The following is a 22,223-nucleotide window of genomic DNA, read 5'->3' on the forward strand; positions in this document are numbered from 1 at the left end:
AGTGCCACTGAGGAGAAGCAGCTACTGAAACAAGTGTCTGAGTATCTCCCAGTCTTAAAGTCAGGAGAGATGCTCACAATCATTTGAAGCAGAGGGGCCCTTAAAGATACACGTTTCCACTTCCTATACGGACCTTGGTCTGCAGGCCCGAGTGTGGAAGAACTTACACAGAAATTCCATAGAGAAAAGCAGGGACGGAGGAAGGGGAGGGCTTGTCAGCCTGTCCACTCAGAATGAAGAGACAAGAGGCACAGAGCTATCAATTACAATCTGAAAAGGAATACTGCTCAAAAACAAGGCTGCATAGCCTCTGTGAAACTTTTTAAGCTTTGCAACTGCCCAGTGTTTGCTTATTTTTGCTATCCATGGTTTCCTTCCTGTGATTATACAAAACTGAAGATGTCTTAAAATCAAAGACAGTAAAAGACATCTCCTGTCAGAGCCACAAATGCACTGGAACCGAAAGTCCTCCCCAGCGCCATCTGGTGGCAGGCTTCATACACAAGTTTTCGTGCCAGGGAAGTAAATCCATGCAAATACTAGTGGATCCTCATAGGCCAGCTATGGTGAGACGTACGATGCATTATTGTTAACCAAGTCATGCTACTGTGCAATGGGGCGCTAGGACTCATTCCTCCCAATTGCAACTTTATTCTTGCTTACTAAACTCTCCTCATCACCTACCCATCCCTGCCCTCCCCAGACTCTGGTAACCGCCATGCTACTCACTACTTTTAAGGTCAATGAAAAATGGTTTAGGCATAAGTGACAAGGAAAATTCACAAAATAGCAGTTAAATTTTTGACACTGTGAGAGATAAAATACAAGTAACACACCTACACACGTGTGTTCACAAGAGTCCTACATGCAGATGACTGTCACCTGCTCCATATGCACTGTGCCACTGAACTGTAACACCTCTAGGTAGAGTGGCAAAGAATTTAAAGGTTTAAGACGTTAAGTAATTTACACAAAGTCACACAGCTAATGAATAAGGAGTCATGGACATGGAAAAATTAAAAGTGCATGGTAGTAGAGCTGGGCCTAATCATATGACAGTGCCAGGAGACCCTCCCATTTCCTGGGTCCTTTATATAAACAGTCTTCTGATTAAACCCCTCCTTGGCAATTTGCTCAAACCATGATACCTCATCCTCAATCTTACCCCCTCTAGGGTGAGCCTCCTGTGAAGCTACTGCACCAGTCACACGTCTTTTCATTTGCCTGCAGCAAAGTCCTCTCTTGGGGCCAAGCCAGAAGGTTCCTACATGTCCCTGCACATCTGGAAGGCTGGGCAGGGAGGTGGATGGCAATACTGGTTGTAGTACCAACGCGTTCTTACGGGGACATATCCTGGGCCAGACACTGTCTCCACAATCAGGAGGCACTGCAATTCCTCCACTGAGGGGACAAGGACACTGAGGGCTGGGAGGTGAGGCAGTCTGCTCAGGATTACAGAGCTAGAAAGGCACAACTTTTATCTGCAGACCCCAGACCCCTGACTCAGCTGGCATGCCTGTGATAAAATGAAAATGGGAAGTGATGTGGAGGGGAACTGTCCCCAAACAGGCCCCTTCAGCCACTGGGCAATGCCTCCATTCCTTCCTTGAACCTAATACAGAGGGATCAGGAAATGAGAGACTCATATGGTGGCTGACTGATGTGGGGAACATAGGAAGAGGGAGACCATGGAGCAGACATCAATTTTCTTCTGGCTTAACTCATTTTGAATAGGAGCCAAGGGCCTATGAGTTGAGAAGTTATAACTTTGGAGATTTGGTGTGAATTCCAAGACACAGGAGCTATGCCAGATTCGCTGAGCAGATAGCAAGAAACAGGGACCATGGCCTCTAGACCACACAAAATCCATTAAACCACATCCTCCACCAACGCCTGAGTGTGAACACCACACTCTGCAGGGCCTCTTCCTGATACGTGAAACGAAACAGGCTGATGAGTGGATGTGAGGAAATGAGTTGTGTTTTCATCTCTGCTATGGGGGTTCCACAGGTATAATCTGACTTATCAGAAGACCGTATTAAAAACTAGTATTTAGAAATTAACCAGCTACTTGGGAGGCTAAGGCAGGAGTATCACTTAAGCCCAGGAAGTGGAGGTTGCAGTGAACTGAGATGACTCCACTACAATCCAGCCTGGGTGACATAGTGAGACTCTGTCTCAAAAAAAAAAAAAAAAGAAAAAAAACCAAAACATAACAAAAAACTAAACTAAAAATTCAGATTTTTAAGGAGGAAAAAAGCCTCTCTATTGAACTGAAACAGTGCTCCAGACTTATCCCATTTTCCTTCCCACTGGGGGAAGGGAAGGACTCTGCTTTAGAAAAACCTGGTGTCACTGGCAGGGCAGAGAAAGAAGTGAAGGTGATGCAGGCTGGCCTGGGGCACAATTGGTGGAGCTGGGCAAAGGGCCAGAGATGGATTACACTGTTTCCTTGGCTCTTAGATGGCTTAAATCATTTCATAAGATGAGGTTTTCTTAAAATGTGAAGGCGAATTTCATTCATGAGTTATCAGTGTCTTTTTTCAGAGTAGAGGCCACACAGGCTGTCTAGGAGAAACCCCACTGACTTCATTTAAAACACGCTCAGTTCTCCAGATTACTCAGAGAAGGAGGCTCTTGCACCCTCCTCTGACTGTGTGGCTCCCGTCCCAGGCACAGCTGCCATTAACAGAGGAGGGTCAACATTGCTAACGGTGTCGGTGCATCTGGGCTGAGCAGAAACAAGGAAGGGGAAGTTGTCCTCAGTATTCTATGTGGAAAGGATAGTCTTTGTGATTTTTAGTTCTGAAAAACAGAAAAAGAAATAGAAAATGGAAACAAAGAGTGATTATTTTTTAAGAGAAACATTTTAAATGATATATACTTTTAACCTCCCCAGTGAAATTAGCTTCACTCGGTGGTCCATCTTCAAACAGAAAAGAATTATAATGAGAAGGTTTAATTAATCTAAAATGTATATGATAAATACCTATTCAGGCACCAACCATCCAATCTGTATAGTTTTCCCTCTAGTTAAAAAGAAGGAGCCATATTTACATGGGGAACGTGGCCAGTCGGAGATTCCTGTCTAGGCTGAGGATGCTATCCATATTGTGCTGTGTTAATTCAAAATCAAACACCTGGAACCAAAATACAATGTTAATAGAAAACTTAATTCCATTCACATTTAATGGGGACATGTTACCTACACAGCACTGTGCTAGACCAGCAGGGGACACAAAGATGTAAAAGAAACACTTCATCAGACAGCTGCTATTTCCCTGAATCACAGCCTGCATTTCCCAAATGCCTTTTGATTTGGATCATGTGACTGGTGTTGGCTTGGCCCTGGCTACATTTAGGAAGCCTTGGAAAGATGGAATATACCCTGCACTCATCTTGGTGGAATAAAGAACATATGAGAATAGTTAAAAGGTAAAGCACAGAATTTTTTTCCACTGACCCTGCTACCCTCAAAAAATCCAACCAAACCATTTGTTCTATACACCTGCCAACTAGGGAGCCACTTGGCCCTGGGACTATGAAGTCTAACAGTACCCATATCACAGAGTGATCTGTTTTTCTTCCTTGAGAACAGTATTCTGGCCTGCCCCTCCCTCCCTTTTTATTGTTCCCACATACTGAGGGACAGGGCCCATGGCCACAGCATCAGCGTCCATCCCAGCCTGGCAGAGTGACTGTGTCCCATGGGGAGGAGGGGTAAATTGAGTGATTCCCAATGTGAGGAGCTGGAGCACCCCAGCCTCTCTCCCACAAAAGCCTCCCCCTCCTGAGGCCAGGAGAAAGCAGCCTCAGAGGGTCATCTGGAGGGAGTGGGGATTGCTGGGGCCGGGGTAGGGGGATGCTTGCATTTAAGGGTAACAGTGAGCAATTCTAGAAGAGACCCTATAAAGGGCAGGTGCCTTGCAGCAGCAGTTCTGCATGGCACTGGGGCGATGGGAGGTGGCCCGGGCCAGCACCCTGCACTGGGAGCCCTGTGCCTGCGCCCCTCTGTGCCTTTCTTCTGGTCAGTCTTATGGACCTGGCTCCCACCTCCTCCTGACAGCATGGGCACTTCCACGGCCCCTCCTAACCCGATGCTGCTCTCTGTCCTCAGCCATCAGATCACTTCTGCTTTGGCCCTCAGGTCTCCTATCAGCCTAGTCCTGTCTCACTGCCTGGGGATGGCATTTGCCCTCAGTGTGCAGCAGACCTAACAGAGGAAGGGGGAATCTCAGCTGGGCCTGAGGTCCCCATGTCACATTCACTGCCCCTAGGCCACGGGGATCCCAGGCATTCAGAGCCACAAGGGTGGAACTGGGGTCATCCCCCAAGCCTATGTCCCAGGAGCAATCCTGGCTGCCCTGCAGGGCACAGAGGGCACCTTAGGCCAGGCCCCCATGTGGAGCAGATGCCACTCAGTCAGCAATGCTCAATTCTAACCATTGCATGAGACCTGCAGCATCCAAGAGGCCTGTCAGCAGCCATCACAGAGAACTGAGTTTACAGCTTAGCCAAATCCATACTCTTCAGGCTTTAGGTTGGCTGGTCACCCAGAGCTACTCTGGGCCGTTCAGAGAGCAGGATGCCTGAGGAAGGAGAGAAGTGCATGTGGGCAGCAGGTGAGCTGGATGAGAGCCCGGGAGAGCGCTGTGGACACCACGAGGAGCCTGCCCAACCCCAGGTCCTCCCAGCATGGGTGGCCTGCCTCTCCTGCCAATGGCAGGGCTATGCCCACCTGCAGCCAGCCTGGCATACACAGCGAGCCTGAGGGCACAGGCACTGGTACAGATGGGTCAGTAAATAAATTTGATGGAAATGCTCACTTAGCACAACCAAGTCGAGCCCTGAGGATGCGGCAGTGCCTTGCGGAACTCATGAGTAGCTCAGACACCAAGAGGGAGCTGACTTCTGGGCACCAGAGCATGCTGTCTATCAAAATGCAGCTGTGCGGCTGGCCCCAGGCTCACACACACCCATGCTGACATGACCAATGGGGGTGGGCTGCCACTGATGCCTGTCACTGCCTGTGAGATCACCACAGGTGACATCTGGGACTGGGGGTGACTGGCAACTAAGAGCATCAGGTACTTCCTCACACCAGGCACTATGCCACCTCTTCACTGTGTCATTACATTTCACCCTCACAGTGGTCTTATCAGAGAGGTTCTCTAATGAAGAAACAGGCTTAGAGAGGTCAGACAGCCGTTAAATGGTGAGTGGGCCTGTGGGAATCCCAAGTCCATGACTTTGACTGGGTTATAGACTATGTCATCAGGGTTGAGGCCACACATAACTCCAAAAATAGATTTCACATGCTTCTGTGGGTCTTGGCTAAGGTGAAAGGGTTGCCCTGAAAAGGACCACTGCCTCTCTGTGTTCTGCACACATTCCACCTGTTCCAGTCTTCACTCCCGCCTTGGAAGTCACTAAACAGGAGTCGGTACCAGAACCTTCCCACACAACTCAAAGCAGTGCCCTCGGGCTACACAGGCATGCCTCCCCTTTCTCCTGAGCACACACTTAGGAGACATCCAGCCTCCTCTGTGGGCTGGCACAGCCATGTGACAGATGCACACGCCCAAGCCTGGTCCATAAAAATTTTCTCCACGAGATGCTCTTCCTGCCTTCCCAATCTTGGGCTGGATGGAGAAGATACCAAGACTCTAGGGGAGAGGGAGCCCTAAGATGGAAGGACCCTGGGTCCTTGGATTGCTGAGTGAAAGGTCAACCACCAACACCCGCAGTGCAGAGGGAGAGGTCCCTGCTGTATCAAGGCACCGTGATCGTGAGGCCGTATGCTACAGCAGTCATCCCTTCCCATCTAACACATGATCTGAAACCCTCTAACAAAAGAAGTAAAACACCTACCTGGATATTCTCTTTAATTCGACTTGGAGTGATAGATTTGGGGATAACTATTACATTCCTCTGGATTTGAAATCGGATCAAAATCTGCAAGGAAACAAAAAGTCTGCTATCACTCAAAGGGAAATCCCACGTAGTCTAAGTTATTTTCTAACATTTTGAGTTTTACTGTGCAGTAAGAGTCCAAGAGTCAATGACAGCAGCAACAGTTACTGGCATTTAACCAGTTCTGTCAGTATGTTGGTAATGACAGCCACCAGCCCAAGGAGGCGGCCAAAGAATCTGCCTTAATGAGAATTCCTTAACATGCACCCAGTCCCCCATTGGACATTAGAACAAAGAAGACTAAAATAAATAGCTCTTCTGTTCCATCTCATACTAACCATGCATGCAGTCAGTGGGGCAGAGGGAAAAGGCCTGGAAACTCCTCCTATGAGTCTGGACAGGCTCCGAGGCAAGGGTACATGGTGTGAGTGACTGGGAATGCTATTGTAGATCAACTTCTGCTCAACGCTGGGAGGTTCTGATGAGTCATGGACTCATCTGGGTGAGCCAGTCCCTTCCTGGGACCCGTCAAACCCCAGGACTCCCCGAGGATGTGGAGTGGTCAGAGCACCCCTGGCTCAGAACAGCCCTCGCTGAGTACCTGAGCGGGAGACTTGTTATGCTCCTTGGCAATCCTCTGGATCACAGGGTCATCCATCAGGTCAACTCCCTCACTAGAGAGACACAGCACAGGGCAGTGAGCCAAGAGATCCAACATGGATGCCCCTTTCTTCAGAAAGAGGAAATCCTTCTCCAAAATGAAGGACTTATTTTCTGATCATGATATAAGCTGACTACAGGAAATTTTAAAACACAAAAAAGCACATCACTCCAAATTTCCAGTCTGGAGATGACCACTAACACGCTGGTGAACACAGCTACACAACATCACTTTTCATGTGTATTTTGTGCTTTTTCTCCAGAACCTGGTGGCCACATCAGTGCAGGAGCCAGTGGGTTCCCAAGTTTTAACTCCCCCAAGATTCTCAGGGGTCTCTGGCTTCTCAGCTTCTACTGTGCACCCTAGCACAGCACCAGGAATCAGTATTTGTTGATGATAATAATTTCAGAAAAATTCACCCAAAATACCACTAAAAAGTGAATATTGTCAACATGTGGAACCTTTACAACAAGTGATTTTGAAGATGATCACAGAGTCTCTGCATCCTTTGTTCGGGCACGGGTGGTCCCTGGGAACTCCGAGGATTCACTGCTTTAACAAGTGCGTACTGAGCCAGCACCCTGTTGTCAGGCATTGTGCTAGCACTAGTCCCAAGGTCTCCCGACAGAAGCAAACAGAGTGCACAGTTTCCTGCCCCAGTCAGGCTTTGAGAGCTCCCTGACTCCCTCCACTGGAGGATCCTCTACCCCGAAGCTCAGCTGTGGAACGGACCCAGCCTTCTAGGGACTCTCCAGCTGGTGCCAAGTTCAAACACACATGCACCACTTCACAAGGAAAACACACAGGTGGTAAAACTCAAGTAGTTTCAGCCTTTTTGGCATTCACAATATGTCCCAGGTGCTGAGCTAGGAGTTGGGAAGAGAAGAAAAAATAAGATACCTCCACTCAGGTTGTTTTGACTAGTGGAAGAGACTGTGAAGATAATCACAAGACAGTGTGACAAGGGGTATGTAAGAAACATAAATAAGGGTCAGGAGGGCTTCCTGGAGGAGGTGATGCTGGACTGAACCTTAAATTAGAAACTGGAGTTTGCCAGATTAAAAAAAATTGTGGATAAAGAGAACAGTATCTGCAAAGGCACAGAGGTGAGAAAACATGTTTTATCCAAGGAACCACAGCAGCTTCATGTGGCTGAAGCCCAGGATGTTGACAGGGATGGGTAGGAATGAGGCCAGAAGCAGGCAGTGGTCAGGTTGGCTGTGTCTCACAGGCCACGCCAAGACCTGAGGAATTTTTCCCAGGAAAGTGATATGATCATAAGGAGACAGCTCCTTTCAGCCACCGTGGGAGCAATGGATTAGAATGGAGTGGGCCAGGGAGGGAGCTGAGGGGCTCCTCTGATGACCTCGGGAATTGTACTTAATTAAGGCAGTGACAGAGATGGCGGAAATGAAATCACGAGACGAAGTCCAACTTCTCCTGGCAGAATAATCAATAGACTTTGGTGCTGGATTGGATTAGGGATGTGGGAAGGGATGATTTCCAAGCTTCTGGCTTAGGTGGCTGAATGGCTGGAGGCCCCTTAGCTGATCTAGACAGCACAGGACAGTTGTAGGGCCTGGGTAAAGATGACAGCAGGCTTTGCCTCATCCAACCACTGAGAGGCCTGAGGAGCAGCCTTGTCAAGATGTCAGATGACTGTTGCCCTGATGGGGAACTCGGCAAAGGAGTTCCAGGCCGGTTTATGTCCCTGAAGAGGTCCTGCCCCTCCCAGGGCAGCCCACTTACAGCCACTCCCCGCCTTCCAGTAATAAGCCCTGCTTTCAATCCAAGGCTTGAGGGGTGTGGACAGCCCGCTATGGTCCCGACCCTCCACACGCTGTCAAAACCTCCATTAAGGCCTCCCCAGATCATCCCAAGGAAATGAGAAGGTGGCACCTACTTCCCACTCGGCCTCTGACTAACATGTCACTGATGTATCCTTACCTCGAGCCACCAAGAGGACGGTAAGCAGTCACGGACACACCTCTGGATTGACAAAAACTGATCAGATTCTTCTGATTAAGATATGGGTGGCACTCAATCTACGACAGAATCACAGCTTACATAAAATTCAGACCACTAGTGTCCTAGAAAAGCTCTACAGCAGAAGACCTCCGCTGAAGTCTTGGCTGTCACTGAGTACTATGGGGCTCATCTCCAGGCCTGAGTGTTTCGGCTGTGAGAAGGCTGGACAGAGCAGTCTCTGAGGCCAGCTGCTATCATGGCTTCTGAGTCTATGGCCTCAGGGACACCAATGCTCCAATACCACCTGCTCTGCAGGGCCTTCCCTGAGCACTCAGGTAAAGACTGTAACACTCCATAGCTCCCATCTCCCCACGGCCTTTATTTTCCTCCAGAGCACCTATCACTAACTGACAGCTCATAGATTTTACGTATTTGCTTATTGTCTTTCTGTTTTCACCAGGATCTAAGCCTCATGAAGACAGAGATTTTGTTTGAATTTTTTTTTTTATGGATGTCTTGCCAACACTAAGAACAACCTATATACATAGAAAGCAATAAAAATATATCCACTGCATAAATGAATTAAACGGAAAAACTGTATGTGAGAAACACATGCTACAGGTGACTTGAATGAATATTTTAAGAAGCTAGAGAGCAGGATCACTATCTCTTGCACATTCTCCAAACTCTCACATATAATTCCAGGTTATAAGGAGATTTAAAATACTTATTTAGTGTAAATTACAGAGAACTATGAATAGTGCTTTCGCTCTCAGGAATATGCGAAGCTCATCAAGATCAGCCTCTCTGGAAAGCCTCCAAAAGAGAGGCCAGCTTCTGGCACCTTCTGAATCCTGTGTTCCTGAGTAGCCATCATCCTATCAAAAAGCAGACCCTCTACTTGTCCAGCCCACCTTGTCTACTCAGACTATGCCATAACCATTCCCAGGTATTTAAATTGCTGAACAACTAAAAATACTGACACAAAACAGAAGCTACTAATACACATCTATATAAAAACTTAATGTATATAAGGTTGTATACAAGGCAAAGCTGAACTGTATTAGCTGGGTCAGAGGCCAGGCTGCTCTTCATGGCAGCGACTGCAACAGGACTCAGAGGAGCTACTGAACGGCTGAGGGTTTTTTTTCTTGTTTTGTGTACTGAATACTTGAGTTTGTTCACTTGCAAAAATTCATCAAGCTATGTATGCCTTTTAGGATTCACACGCTTTTCTGCATCTATGCTATATAGAACTGTTTAAAAAAGCATATTTATTTAAAAAAATAGAGGGATGCTCTATTCTTAATAGTCCCAAACTGGAAACTGTCCAAGTGCCCACTAATACACTAACAGCAGAGTGGATAACTCACTTGTGGTCAATTCACACAACAGAATACCACAATAAATGAGAGAGTACCATCTACAATGACATGCACAGCAACAGTGCTGTGTGAAAGAGGTGAGCACAGAGGGGTTTATGACACATTATTATTTTGTCTGTGTAAAGTTCAAAGGTGAATCCTGGCTGCTGGGAATGCGAACGACGCTGTGCTCTGCAGGGGTGCTTGGTGTGCTGTTTACCAAGCTGGATGCTGGTCCTAGAGCTATGCAGTTTATGAGAATTTACTCAGCTCTATTTTCACATGTGCACTTCTACTCTTCAATAAAAAGCTTCAGTGCTGTATAACGATCTTCATACAGTTTGTATCACTTATACATATAAATGATACAAAGCCAGTCTAGAAAATACAATAGTTCTTTCCAAACAAGTCTTTTCTCTACATTAAAAACCTGTATCAACTTCAGTAGCCTGTAAACCTGGCATGAGGGCATCTCGTCATCCATGCTTTCTTACAGCAGTGTGCAGGCTAGAGGAGGTGAAGGGGAGACCCATGTTCCCTCATGAGGGCGAGGCACCTGCCAGGACCCTGACCACGTCTGAGCACACCTGGTGACCTGCCCGCACCGCACATGGAGGGCCAAGTGCCAGCTCACACCCTGCCTGCTAACAGTACCACCTACCCAGACGCACCTTCAAGAAAGCCACTTGGTTAGCTGCTGCCTTTAGTCACCATTCTGACTGCTCTCAGAGAAGGAGACGCCTGTTTTGTGCTTCACCCCATCCTCCCATTTCCAGAAGAGCCCTGTGGAGGTAGCAGCTGGGAAGCCAGCCACATAGGTTAAACTCTCTGATGCTTCCACCGGTTTACCTGGTTGGTTACTGGTTTGAACCTCAACCCAGGCTTATTCAGAAGCCTCTCAAGCTGCTCATGGTTGAAGTTAGACACCCCAATGTTCTTCACCAGTCCAGTGCTCACCAGGTCCTCCATGGCCTGTAAGAGAACAACCCCACTGAGTGTGAAGGGTCTGTCTGTTGAACTGACAATCTAAGTCCCTCAGCAGTTCGGTATGGTATTTACAACTGGTTCCACCCAGTATTTTTACAATATTTTACCTCAAGCTTCAGAAGCATTTCTGCACTCAAGGTATGATCCCAGTCCCATCTTTCCTGGCTAGGGGACATGGGGAAAGTTGCATGGCCTCATTTGGCTCCAGTTTCCTCAGCTTTCAGGATAGGGCGACCCTGCCTGTGCCACAGGGCTATTTAGGGGTTACGCGGAATCACAGAAAACATTAGCTAAGACTGGCGTCTACCACTCAACATATGTGAGCTCTTCCTGTTCTTATTCCTCCTGATGTCTGGCAAGCACGTCTGCTGCGGATTTTATTTGTTTACCTTTCTTTCCACTGAGACTCTGATCTTAAGCACAAGGATGCGTCATCATTCTCCTAACCCACCCTCTGTACTTACCACTTTAAGGAACTTGAGGGCAGAGTAACCTAAAGCTCTGAGCTGGTCAATGACCGGCAAGCCAGGCTGCCCCTGAGCTTCAGGAAGAGCATGGCTTTGTGCCAGGGTCCGTGGTTAGCAGCACGTCCTGAGTGACCAATGAGCCAACATGCAGCGGTGAGTTACTGCCTCAGCTGCAACGATCCCTGGCCCCTCACTGGTGCTACATGAACCTTAGAGTTTAACCCAAATCTTTTAGGAGATAAAACAGTGTAGCAGAAAGGGCTGACGCCCATGGGCCCTGGTCCTGACATCTCAGATCCCTTAGTAAGTCTTTGTCTTCTGCTGATGGGGTCCTAGCCTGGGACTCCTCTGTGTTCAAGGGCTCCCTCTGGCCTCCTCCCTGGAGAGCTTCACCTAGCAAGCTCTGTCCTAACCTCAGCAAGCTTCAGCTTGAACTCACTTTCGTCTTGGGCCTCAAATGTGATGTCCCATCCTACATGCTGGTTACCAAAACCATATGACCACACATGGTCAGTCAGCCATGCTGGAGCCGAAGCCTAAGCCTCACACCAGCCTGTGGGTCTACTTCCAGGAGCCTCTCAAATCCACCACACCCTTAATTCCCTGCTCAAGACTTTACTGCAAGCCCTTGCAGTAAAGGGTTGTTTTTGGTCTGAACCCTGGAAACGGGCTGACATTTGGTAACCTTCCCCACACTGGTCTTACCTCCCCAGCCTGAGCTTCCATGCTGCCAACTTTATCACTCTGAAATGCTTAAGAGAGAATAAAAAGGAACTGTAAAACATTAACAGTGGTACCACTGGGTAACGGGAAAATAAAATTTTTAATGTTAGTTTAATATGGAAGAACTCTCCTGTGTTTTCTGAAATAAATGTGTTTTTTAATTAAAAAAAATTCGAGAAAAAAGAAAGTGAGGTCTGTAATGAGCTATCCCTCAAATAAAGTGGCAAGGGAACCGCACCACACCAAACCAAAGGTAACAAGAAAGTCACTGAGATGTCTGAGTTATTCAGGTACCGATTCCTCATTTGTACTGCAAACCCCACATCTCAGGCAGACAACCTCAATGTCCTTGAACACAAGCAGCTCACTGCATCCTGGATGGAGACCCACACAAGATGAGGCTGCCTAGTGGTGTGGCTCAGCGTACCTCCCACGTGTCCAGGAAGTCTGTGTCACTGGGGATGACCATGTCGGTGCAGTCCAGAGGCAAGTCGTATACTCCAGGATGTGAGAAGCAGAAGGAAAGGAGCTTACTCGGAATCATGATCCAGGCTGGATGAGGAGGCTGCAAAGGAGAGTTGAGATGTATGAAAAAAAGTACTCCATGTGTCAGGAGACCTGCGTCCAAGCCACGGCCCTGTCACTAAGCAATCCCAGCCTGGCCATGTGACCAGGCCCAGTCTTCACCTTTCTAGGAAAAGATCAAGGGCTCATGAACTGGGTGGCTGGCAAAACCTCCACCAGCCTGATGTTCACTGTCCATCTCTCACAAGCTGGGAAAGAAAGACCCTGCATCCTCACTCATTCAGGGTCGTCCTCTTTCATTGCCTCCAGAAACAGTTCACTAATTTCAGGTAAACAATGGGTGGGGAGTGCATTTTCTTCATGTCTTATAGAGCCCAAGCAGCCCCCTCTGAACTCCACTGGTAGGGTCCTGTCTTCTTTTCTTAGAATCCCCATCATCATGAGAGGTAAGGAAGTGAGAATACAAAGGTGTACAGGAGGTGGAGGGCAGAGAGACACCTTGAAAAGGCGAGAACCTCTAGTCACCTTTCAGAGAAGCTATGGGCATGGATGTGCAATCCAGCTACCTCCCTCACACATCCCTACATAGGGTGTTAAGGGTGAATGGCACAGGCATGTTTATTTAATGTCACCTAATCATATTCCTAAGCAACACTGGAAGAATGTCACATGTTCCAGCCTAATCCACATGAAAGAGGCATTTTCTGTGATGAGCTGAAGTAACTAACAGTCTCGCTTTAAAGCCGTATCTCCTGTTGACATTTATTCAAGGGTCCACAAAAATGCTGCCTAGGCCTCATACTCGTACCCTGACCTAATCATCCAGCATCACACCAGGCCTAGCAGTTCCCACTGGTCAGAAGACATGCTGATGATGCTGCATTACCCTTTTCTGTAATTTGTTGTGTGATCTGAGATCTTCTCCTTTTCTCCCACCCAGAAATCCAAGGACAGGGATCTGCTAAAGAATGAGGGTAGCAAAGTGTAAGAAATGTCTGACCTGAGCATATGCTTCTGGGCTCCAATAATCTAACTTCAACCTGAAACTTTCTGTGTCTTAGTTTCATCATCTGTCCAAGAGGGATATTAGCAGTGTCAACTCCGTTGGAGGCTCATGAGAATTAAAGGAGTTACTATGTGTAAAGCACATAAAACAGTGCTGGATACATAATTAAAACAATGCTGGCTGGCAATGAGTACAGTATAGCTACGGCCATTGTTTTAATTATGACTTTTTGCATGCGAGGAATTTCAAAGACATAGATATCATTTTGAATCACCCCTCTGGTTTTGCCCTCTGGGTATCTTCCACTCTTGGTCAGTGTGACTAATGGATAGCTGCCCATATCATTTATGGAAACTAGATACAAAGCCTTAGTTAGGTAAAGCTGTACTAGGAATGAAGTGGTTTTTGTTATTTCACTCTAAACCAGTAACCAGCAGTGTGGCACACATAAAGGGACCCTCTCACAGGTAGCCATGTGAAATACCCGAGCAGCCACCCACTCCCTGCAAGGGCTTCTGTATCTCACAGCTGTTACCTGTGTGATCAGGCCCTTGTCCAGGCAGGCTGTCATCATGGCCCAGGGCAAATGTGCAGGGACATCCTGGCCAGGACCTGTGTGAGAAGCAGGTTGCCTGGAGTAGGGAAGCTGCATGACCAGACCGGGGTAGCTGAGTGACAAAGCTATGGCTCAGATGCATGTTCCAGGTACACAGTGAAGCAGTTAAGAGAATAAAACCAAGTGGAAAAGTCAACTACCACCATAACCCACTGAACCCTGCTGCAGGTGAATAAGCACATATTGTTCATATTGCAAAACAGCATTCACTCCCCAAAGAGGACAGAACGTGCAAGCAGAGACAAGGCCTAGGACTTCACTGGAAACTTTGTCTGAGACGCAGTATTTCCTCATCTGATCTCTGCTTTCACCTAAAGACGGAAGAGAAAAAACCTGTTGCTCTGTTGGCCTGGAGGAAAAGTGACTGGCTTGACCGGCAGAACTGTGGGGGCCTCGGAGATCTTCCAGGCCAAGTCTCTCCTTAACTAAGACCCCCAGATATCAAGAGGCCTGACCAAAGGCTGCAGCTAGCATGTGGCAGATGCAGCACTGGAACCCTGGCCCTGACTCCCCACTGCAAGACGCGGTATGACCACAGGGAGGAAAGTCCTGCACACCTGGGAACAAACTACCTACTGAACAGTACCTTGAAACCCATGGGCCAATGCATGAGGTACAGGTCCAAATATTTGAGCTTCAAGGCCTTCAGACTCCTGCAGCATGCTGTTCTCACCAAGGGCTTCGTGTGCCAGGTGCACCACAGCTACAAAGGAGAGGGGACCAGTGTCACACATGCCCACCCAGAGCCAGCACAGCACCCATTCTGTAGCCCCAAGAAGCTACAGTCTTGGACCAAAAATAGCCAAAATGAGATGACCACAAATACAACACGGCAGGTTCTGACAGAAGGACAGGGTCATTATCCTCAGAAGAGTTATGGGACATCTGCAGGGAGAGGCTCCAAAGCTGGGCTTCTTCAGCCTGACTCCTCTTCAAGGGAAGCTCAGGACACCAAGAGATATTTGATGGTTATTTGGATCCACTGGGACCAAAAAAAAAAAGAAAAAAAAAAAAAAGAAAAAAAATGAAATTCCTTCAAGCAGAAAATCTATGACAAAAAATCAGAAAACTCTCTACCTTGTTTTTCTCACTTACACATACTCCATATTAAGGGTTCTCTGTTCATAAGGCACTGTAACAGTGCAGGTTAACCCAGGTGAGTTAGCTCATACTGCCTTACTTCTTTTAGCTATTTTTTCCCACATTCCCATTTAGCAGAAAAACTTGTGTTTTTCCCCTCCTATTTCCTTCGCTATACTTTTTTGACTGTGATATAAGCTAACCTGAAGGCTCCATCACAGCAAGGGAAAAACAAAAATGATAAGTTAAATGAAAGTAAAAGAAAGGGGAGTAAAATAAATGAAAACAAACGAGCACAGTATATTAACAAAAATAAAAAAAACACACCAGAAGTAAATGCATTCCATTGTTAATCACAGTTGTCTCTACGTGGTGTGTATATGCATGATTTGTTTATTTGATTATATTTCTACAACTTTTTCAAATGTCCAAAATAATGAACATATTTCCACTGCTGACTACGATCCACACAGAAGCAATTTGCTCCAAACTGCAGGGCAAGCCTTAGAAATCTCCAGTTACTCACATCCCTACCTGGACTATTCTACCCGGTTGGGCAGGCACACACCAAGGCTTCTCTCTTACCACTCTCTGCTCTAGCACAGACAGAAATGGTCACTGATGAACATTTACTTTCATGAAGTAAAACAGAAGGCAATTCAACTATAGAAATAACATTAAGCCTTGAGGTTTGAAATTTTAACTGGGAAGTTAGGAAATTCTCAAATCCAGAGTCTCATCTTACAAATAATGAAGCTGTAAGCCTGAGCCATCCAATCCCTAATACCCACAGCTCCTGACATGGCACAGCTGAACTTCCATGGCCTACCCCATCCACCACTCAGTCTCACTTCTCGTTACTCCTGCAGCCTGACATCCTGTAGTCCTGGAAAACCAAGTGATTCAGTTTCGCTGTGTCCCCAGACAAATCTCATCTTGAATTGTAGCTTCCATAATCCCTACATGTCGTGGGAGGGACCCAGTGGGAGGTAACTGAATCATGGGAGCAGGATTTTCTGGTGCTGTTCTGGTGACAGTGAACAAGTCTCATGAGACCTGATGGTTTTTATAAAGGGCAGTTCGCCTACCCATGCTCTCTTGTGTGCCACCACATAAGATGTGCCTTTGTTCCTCCTTCACCTTCTGCCATGATTGAGGCCTCCCCAGCCACGTGAAGCTGAGTCCATTAAAACTCTTCATCTTTATAAACTACCCAGTCTCAGGTAAGTCCCTATAGCAGCATGAGAATGGGCTGATACACCAAGCTCCTTACAAACCCCTGAACCTGTCATGCTGCTTCATGTCTTATGCCTGTGCTCAAGCTGCTTCTTCCCTCTGTAACGCCATCTGCACCGCACCCAGAGTTTCTAATTCAACAGATGAGGGCTAGAATTTGGAATCCGCATTTCACAATCACCCCAGTAATTATGAATTTAGGAACTGCTGTGTAGACAGAGTTCGTGAAGGCTACGACTTTGTCCTACTCACCACTGTAGCCAAAGTGCCCCTCACTCACTCAGTTTGAAGAATATATTGTTAATTGGGGCTTACTGGTGCACTCCCACCTGAATGACCAAGTAAATAATATGAAACAAACCTGTACACAATATAATTCAGCATGCTCATGAAGCTGTGAATATTCTTGTTTATTCTGATTTGAGTGTGAAACAGAGTCATCAACTCCCATAGGAAAGTAGAAAGCCCTTCAGAGATGTAGCATTACTCAAGCGCTGCTGGCTTTGCACTGAGCAGCCCTACCTTACTGGCAATGAACAGATCCTCCCGTCTCACGACACCTTCCTGGATCTTGTAACGGATCCCTGCTCCAACCTCATGCTCGTTGTGATATAAGTAAGCACAGTCAAAGTGCCGGTAGCCTGCGTCAATGGCCACCTTCACTGCCTCAGTCACTTTCCCCGGAGCGGCCTGCAAAACCAACAAAACAAAGTGTCTTCCCACAGTCAGAAGAATACAACACAATTCTCCCCTTTCACCCAAGCATGAGGAGTAAGTAATACATAAAAAAATTAAGCCACTGATTTGGTACTAATATAATCAGTCTAAAAACAGATAATGTCAGAGTAGTAAGGAATTTATAAATAAGTTCCAACTCCTTTACATATTTTGGGAAAAAAACTATAGGTTATTTTTAGTGTCTTCAGAAAACTGAGCTAGATGGTGTGTTTCCTGAATGATCAAAGCAATAAAAACATGTAGAATGAATAATAATAACTGAGATGCAAAGAGGTTTAAGACTCATCCTATACCCTCAGAGACCATAGCGTCCAGTAATACAGGGGAAGGGGTGTAGACTCACATGAAGGTATCATCACAAAAAGCATAGAATAAAACCCAAAGGAATGTATGATGCTATAAGCAATAAGGCAGTTCAGGAAAGGGAACAGTTACTTTAAATGCAGCTCCGGCAAGGGAAGGGACTAGAATTAGGAAAGACTATGGGGCTGAGCGGGCTTTGCAATCTCATTAAACTTAAGACTGACAAGGGCTTTATAGTTCACAAAACACTTTCTCACTGGAGGTTCACAGTAACCCTAGGAGTTAGAGCAGCATCATTATCTCCATTTTATAGGCAACAGATTCAGAGTGGTTGAAAGCAAATGAACCAAGTATCCATCTTAAGTTAGAAAAAGAACCCAAGAAATTGGATGGAAAGATTAAAAATATGATTAAGAATAACATCAATAAAATAGAAAACAAAGATGTAACAGAGAAGATTAACAAAGCCAGAAATTGGTTTTTTGAAAAACTTCAGTAAAATAAACAGACTTCTGGCTAGGTTGATGAAGAAACGGATTTTTTTTTTTTTTAAACTGACATGAATGAAAAGTAAAACATGCAGATAAAATGGACTTAAAAGAAAATATTACCAATAACTATATGTCAATAATTTGGAAAAATGAGATAAAATGGAAAAATTCCTAGAAAAATTTAACTCAAGAATAAAGCTTAGTTATATAATATTATTATTATTTCTTCTTCTTTTTTTATTGCATTTTAGGTTTTGGGGTACATGTGAAAAACATGCAAGATTGTTGCATAGGTAAACACATGGCAGTGTGGTTTGCTGTCTTCCTTCCCCTCACCTGTATCTGTCATTTCTCCCCATGCATTACATAATTATTAAAGAAATGAAGAAATTAGAAAAAAAAAAACCACTAGTTTCATAAAATTTTCAAGAAAAAAAAAAAAGCCCAGTTTAACACAAACTTTCAAACAGTAGAAAAAGATGGACTTGTCTCAACTCATTTTACAAAACTAGCACAACCCCAAAATCAAAATCAGACAAAAATATTAAAAGGAAAGTTACACATTCATCTTATTCATGAATACAGTTGCAAAAACCCTAACTAAAATGAAAGCAAATTGGATGCAACAACATTTATAAAAAGATAACACACCACACCCATGTTGAGTTTATCTCAGATATCTAAGGATGATTTGATATTAGCAAATCCAAAATTTGTTAATATTAACAGATTAAAATACAAAAACAAAAGTCATCTCAATCAATATTTGTTAAGATTCAATACCAGTTTAGATTCAAAATCTAAACTCCTGGTAAGTTAGGGAAAAAAGAATTAATTAATCTGATAAAGAATATCGATATTAAAAAAAAATTAAGGTAAACGCCTTCTTACATCATTCTACATCCTTTAAAATCCGGTACAAAACAAGAATAGCCACTGTGTTGGAGGTGCTTTCCAGAAGCACTTAAATAAAAAGAAGCAATGTGAAGCTTAAAGACTGAAAAAAAGGAAAGGAAACTGCCTTATTTGCTGATGATATGATCATTTGTGTAGAAAATCCAAAGGAATGTATAGGAACATTAACAGAAATAGTACAGTTTAGTAAAGTGGCTGGAAGTGTAATGAATATAGCAGGTGAAATAAGGAGAAAATGTAATTTCAGAAAAATATAATTTCCAGTAGCATCACAGACTATCAAGAACCCAAGGATAATTCCAACAAAAAACATATATATTCTCTTCAGGAAAAACTATATAACCATATGAAAAGATGTTACAAATGAACCATATTTGGACAATTTATTAACAGAGAAGATTACCATGCTTGTGGAAAAATTAGATTTAATATTACAAAGATGTCAATGATCTCCAAGTTGGTCTACAGATTTAATGTAGTTCCAATCAAAACACCAATAATGTTTCTCATGGAATTCATAAGCTAATTCTAAAACTTACAGTGGAGAATAAGGGGCCAAAATAAAAAGCCAGGACCTGGGTACATGCATCTGTCAAAACTTACCAAATTGTACACTGTAAATATACGAGAGCAGAGAGATGTGACTTGCCCTACTAGGCATGGGGGCTTATCAAGAAACTGTAGTAATTAAGACAGTGCCAAACAGGCACACAGATGGATCAAGTGGACACTAATAAAGAGCCCAGCTGGGTGCGGTGGCTCATGCCTGTAATCCCAGCACTTTGGGAGGATGAGGCGGGCAGATCACGAGGTCAAGAGATCGAGACCATCCTGGGCATCATGGTGAAACCCCGTCTCTACTAAAAATACAGAAATTAGCCTGGTGTGGTGGCAGGCGCCTGGGGTCCCAGCTACTCAGGAGGCTGAGGGGGAAGAATCGCTTGAATCTAGGAGGTGGAGGTAACAGCCGAGATTGCGCCACTGCACTCCAGCCTGGTGACAGAGCAAGACTCCATCTCAAAACAAACAAACAAACAAACAAAAACCAAAAAAACAACAGGCAGAGCCCAGGCTGAGGCCTCCAGACATCTTACAGTTTCTCTTGCTCTCTAGTGCTTCAGCCATCCTCTTGAGAACACTGCCTAACTAGCTACATGAAGAGGGGAGGTGTGTGGAGCCATGTGGAGTAGACCCTACAATCCCAACTGAGACAAGCCAATCCCCAGACAAGTGAGGGAGCCAGCCAAGATCCACAGAGCTGCTCTGCTGACCTCCCGTGCAGGAGGAATACACTTGCTGCTGTACAACACTGAGCTCTGGTGTTTGGCCATTGATGCAGCATTTCTGGGGCAACAGATAACTGATGATAGGTCTGTGATGTTCATTCACTATTAAAAACAGCCAAGTAAAAATAAGTCTTTGCATAGAACCAGTGATGAGTGATTATAATTAATCCAATTTGATGCACTTACAGTCCGCCCCCATATAATATTTTGACCTCTTAAGCATAATTTTCACTAATTTTTCCTTATCTTGTGTGCACAAGTCTGGACTCCTGCACCAAATTGTTGCAGAAGAAAGGGAAGCAAGAGACTCAACAGTTTAATCTATCGAGTGCTTACTGAATGAATGGCTGCCAGATGCACGTCCCTCACTAGATGCTGAGAACCAACATGAACAAAGGGACACTTCTGATCTCTAAAAGTTGGTAAGCAGGTAGGAGAAATAATTTAAATATTTGATGAGCAGGACCTGAACATTCCATTTCTGACTCCTTCAGTAACTTTCTATGTGACTTCTTATAGCTTTCAACAACTAAGTTTACCTTTTTTTTTTAAGATCAAATTTCAAACACTTTTAGACACTGTTGTGTCTCAAATCACTGGCAGGAATTGTAAAGTTCAAAGCAGAGAGAAGTCAGAGTAGAATGGTGGTTGTCAGAGCCTGCGGCTTGGGAGGAGGGTGAGGAAGGAGGAAACCAGAAGTTGCCGATCAAAGGATACAAAGTTTCAGACACACAGGAGACAAAGCTTTTGAGATTTACTGCACACTAGAACGCTTACAGTCAACAATCATTTATTACAAACCTGAATTTCAAAACAAGAAAATACATTCCAAACATCTCACCACAAACAACTGAAAGAGGTGCTGGATATGTTAATTAGCTTGATTTAACCACACTGCATTGTATACACATCTCAAAACATCACAGTGCACCCCATAAATGCACAGAACGATGATACGTCCTTTTTCTCAGGCATCCGGGCGGTCAGCTTCTAAACAGGGAAGAACATGAGGTCCCAAAGTTTCCTTTAAAGCCTCATCAGCAATTCCAATTTTCCTTTTAAATTTTTTGTTTGGGTTTTGTGAATTGCTGTTGTTTTTGAGCAGGTTCTGGTTCTGTCCCCGAGGCTACAATGCAGCGGCGCCATCGCAGCTCACTGCAGCCTTCACTTCCTGGGCTCCAGCGATCCTCCCACCCCAGCCTCCCGAGCAGCTGGGACCACAGGCGCGCACCCCCATGCCCAGCTGATTTTTTCATTTTTTCTGGTATAAACAGGGTTTCGCCAGGTTGATCTGGCTAGTCCTGAACCCCGGAGCTCAGGCGGTACTATGGCCTCGGCCTCCCACCGTGCTGGGATCACAAGCCCACACCGCGCGCCCGGCCCCGACTTTTCTTTCTCGTGGCTGGAGCGGAGGCTTCGAGGTCCCCGCTCAGGCCGAGCCCAGCGCCGACGCCTCCCCTCGGCCTCCCCGCTCCATTTCTGAGTCCCTACGAGGGTTCGGCCTCCCCACCCACCGCCACCGCTGCAGCCCCAGCGTCAGAGATGCGGCCGCCGAGGCCCCCGCGACTCGCAGAGGCCGCCCCTGCCGGCAACGCCGCCTCCGTTTAAGGAAAGGCCGGGCCAGACTGCGCGTGGGCGGCGGGCGGGCCGAGGGGAGGCCGCCGCCCTCTTCCCCAGCCCCGGCCTGGGTCCCACCGGGCGCCCCCAAGCCCCGGGCTCCCCTAGGTCAGCCGCGCCTCCCCGCCCGAGACCGCGTCACCTTCCAGGTGCCCAGGCCCACGGCTGGGATATCTCCCATGGCCGCCGCCGCCGCCGCCCCGCGCGCGACTTCCGACGGACACCGCGCGGGTTACCACGGCGCCGGCGACGAAGGGCGGCTGCGATTGGCTGAAAGCGCCTTGTGACGGCGGACACTCTTGATTACGGCTGGAGGCACGAACGCCA

General features: G+C 46.1%; 1 protein-coding gene across 1 annotated transcript; it reads right to left on the reverse strand.

Moving 5' to 3' along the window:
* Positions 1-2,577: 2,577 nt before the first annotated feature.
* AKR1E2 (aldo-keto reductase family 1 member E2) lies at positions 2,578-22,184 on the reverse strand. Its single transcript, XM_039478857.2, has 10 exons — positions 22,039-22,184; positions 17,069-17,236; positions 14,817-14,933; positions 12,511-12,648; positions 10,756-10,878; positions 8,522-8,619; positions 6,515-6,587; positions 5,872-5,955; positions 3,058-3,140; positions 2,578-2,805 (listed from the first exon to the last, which is right to left on the reverse strand). The coding sequence occupies exons 1-10, from the start codon at positions 22,075-22,077 to the stop codon at positions 2,763-2,765; spliced, it is 966 nt and encodes a 321-aa protein (XP_039334791.1). The 5' UTR covers positions 22,078-22,184; the 3' UTR covers positions 2,578-2,762.
* Positions 22,185-22,223: the final 39 nt, after the last annotated feature.

The sequence above is a fragment of the Saimiri boliviensis genome, chromosome 8 (genome assembly GCF_048565385.1).
Source record: "Saimiri boliviensis isolate mSaiBol1 chromosome 8, mSaiBol1.pri, whole genome shotgun sequence".
Taxonomy (NCBI): domain Eukaryota; kingdom Metazoa; phylum Chordata; class Mammalia; order Primates; family Cebidae; genus Saimiri; species Saimiri boliviensis.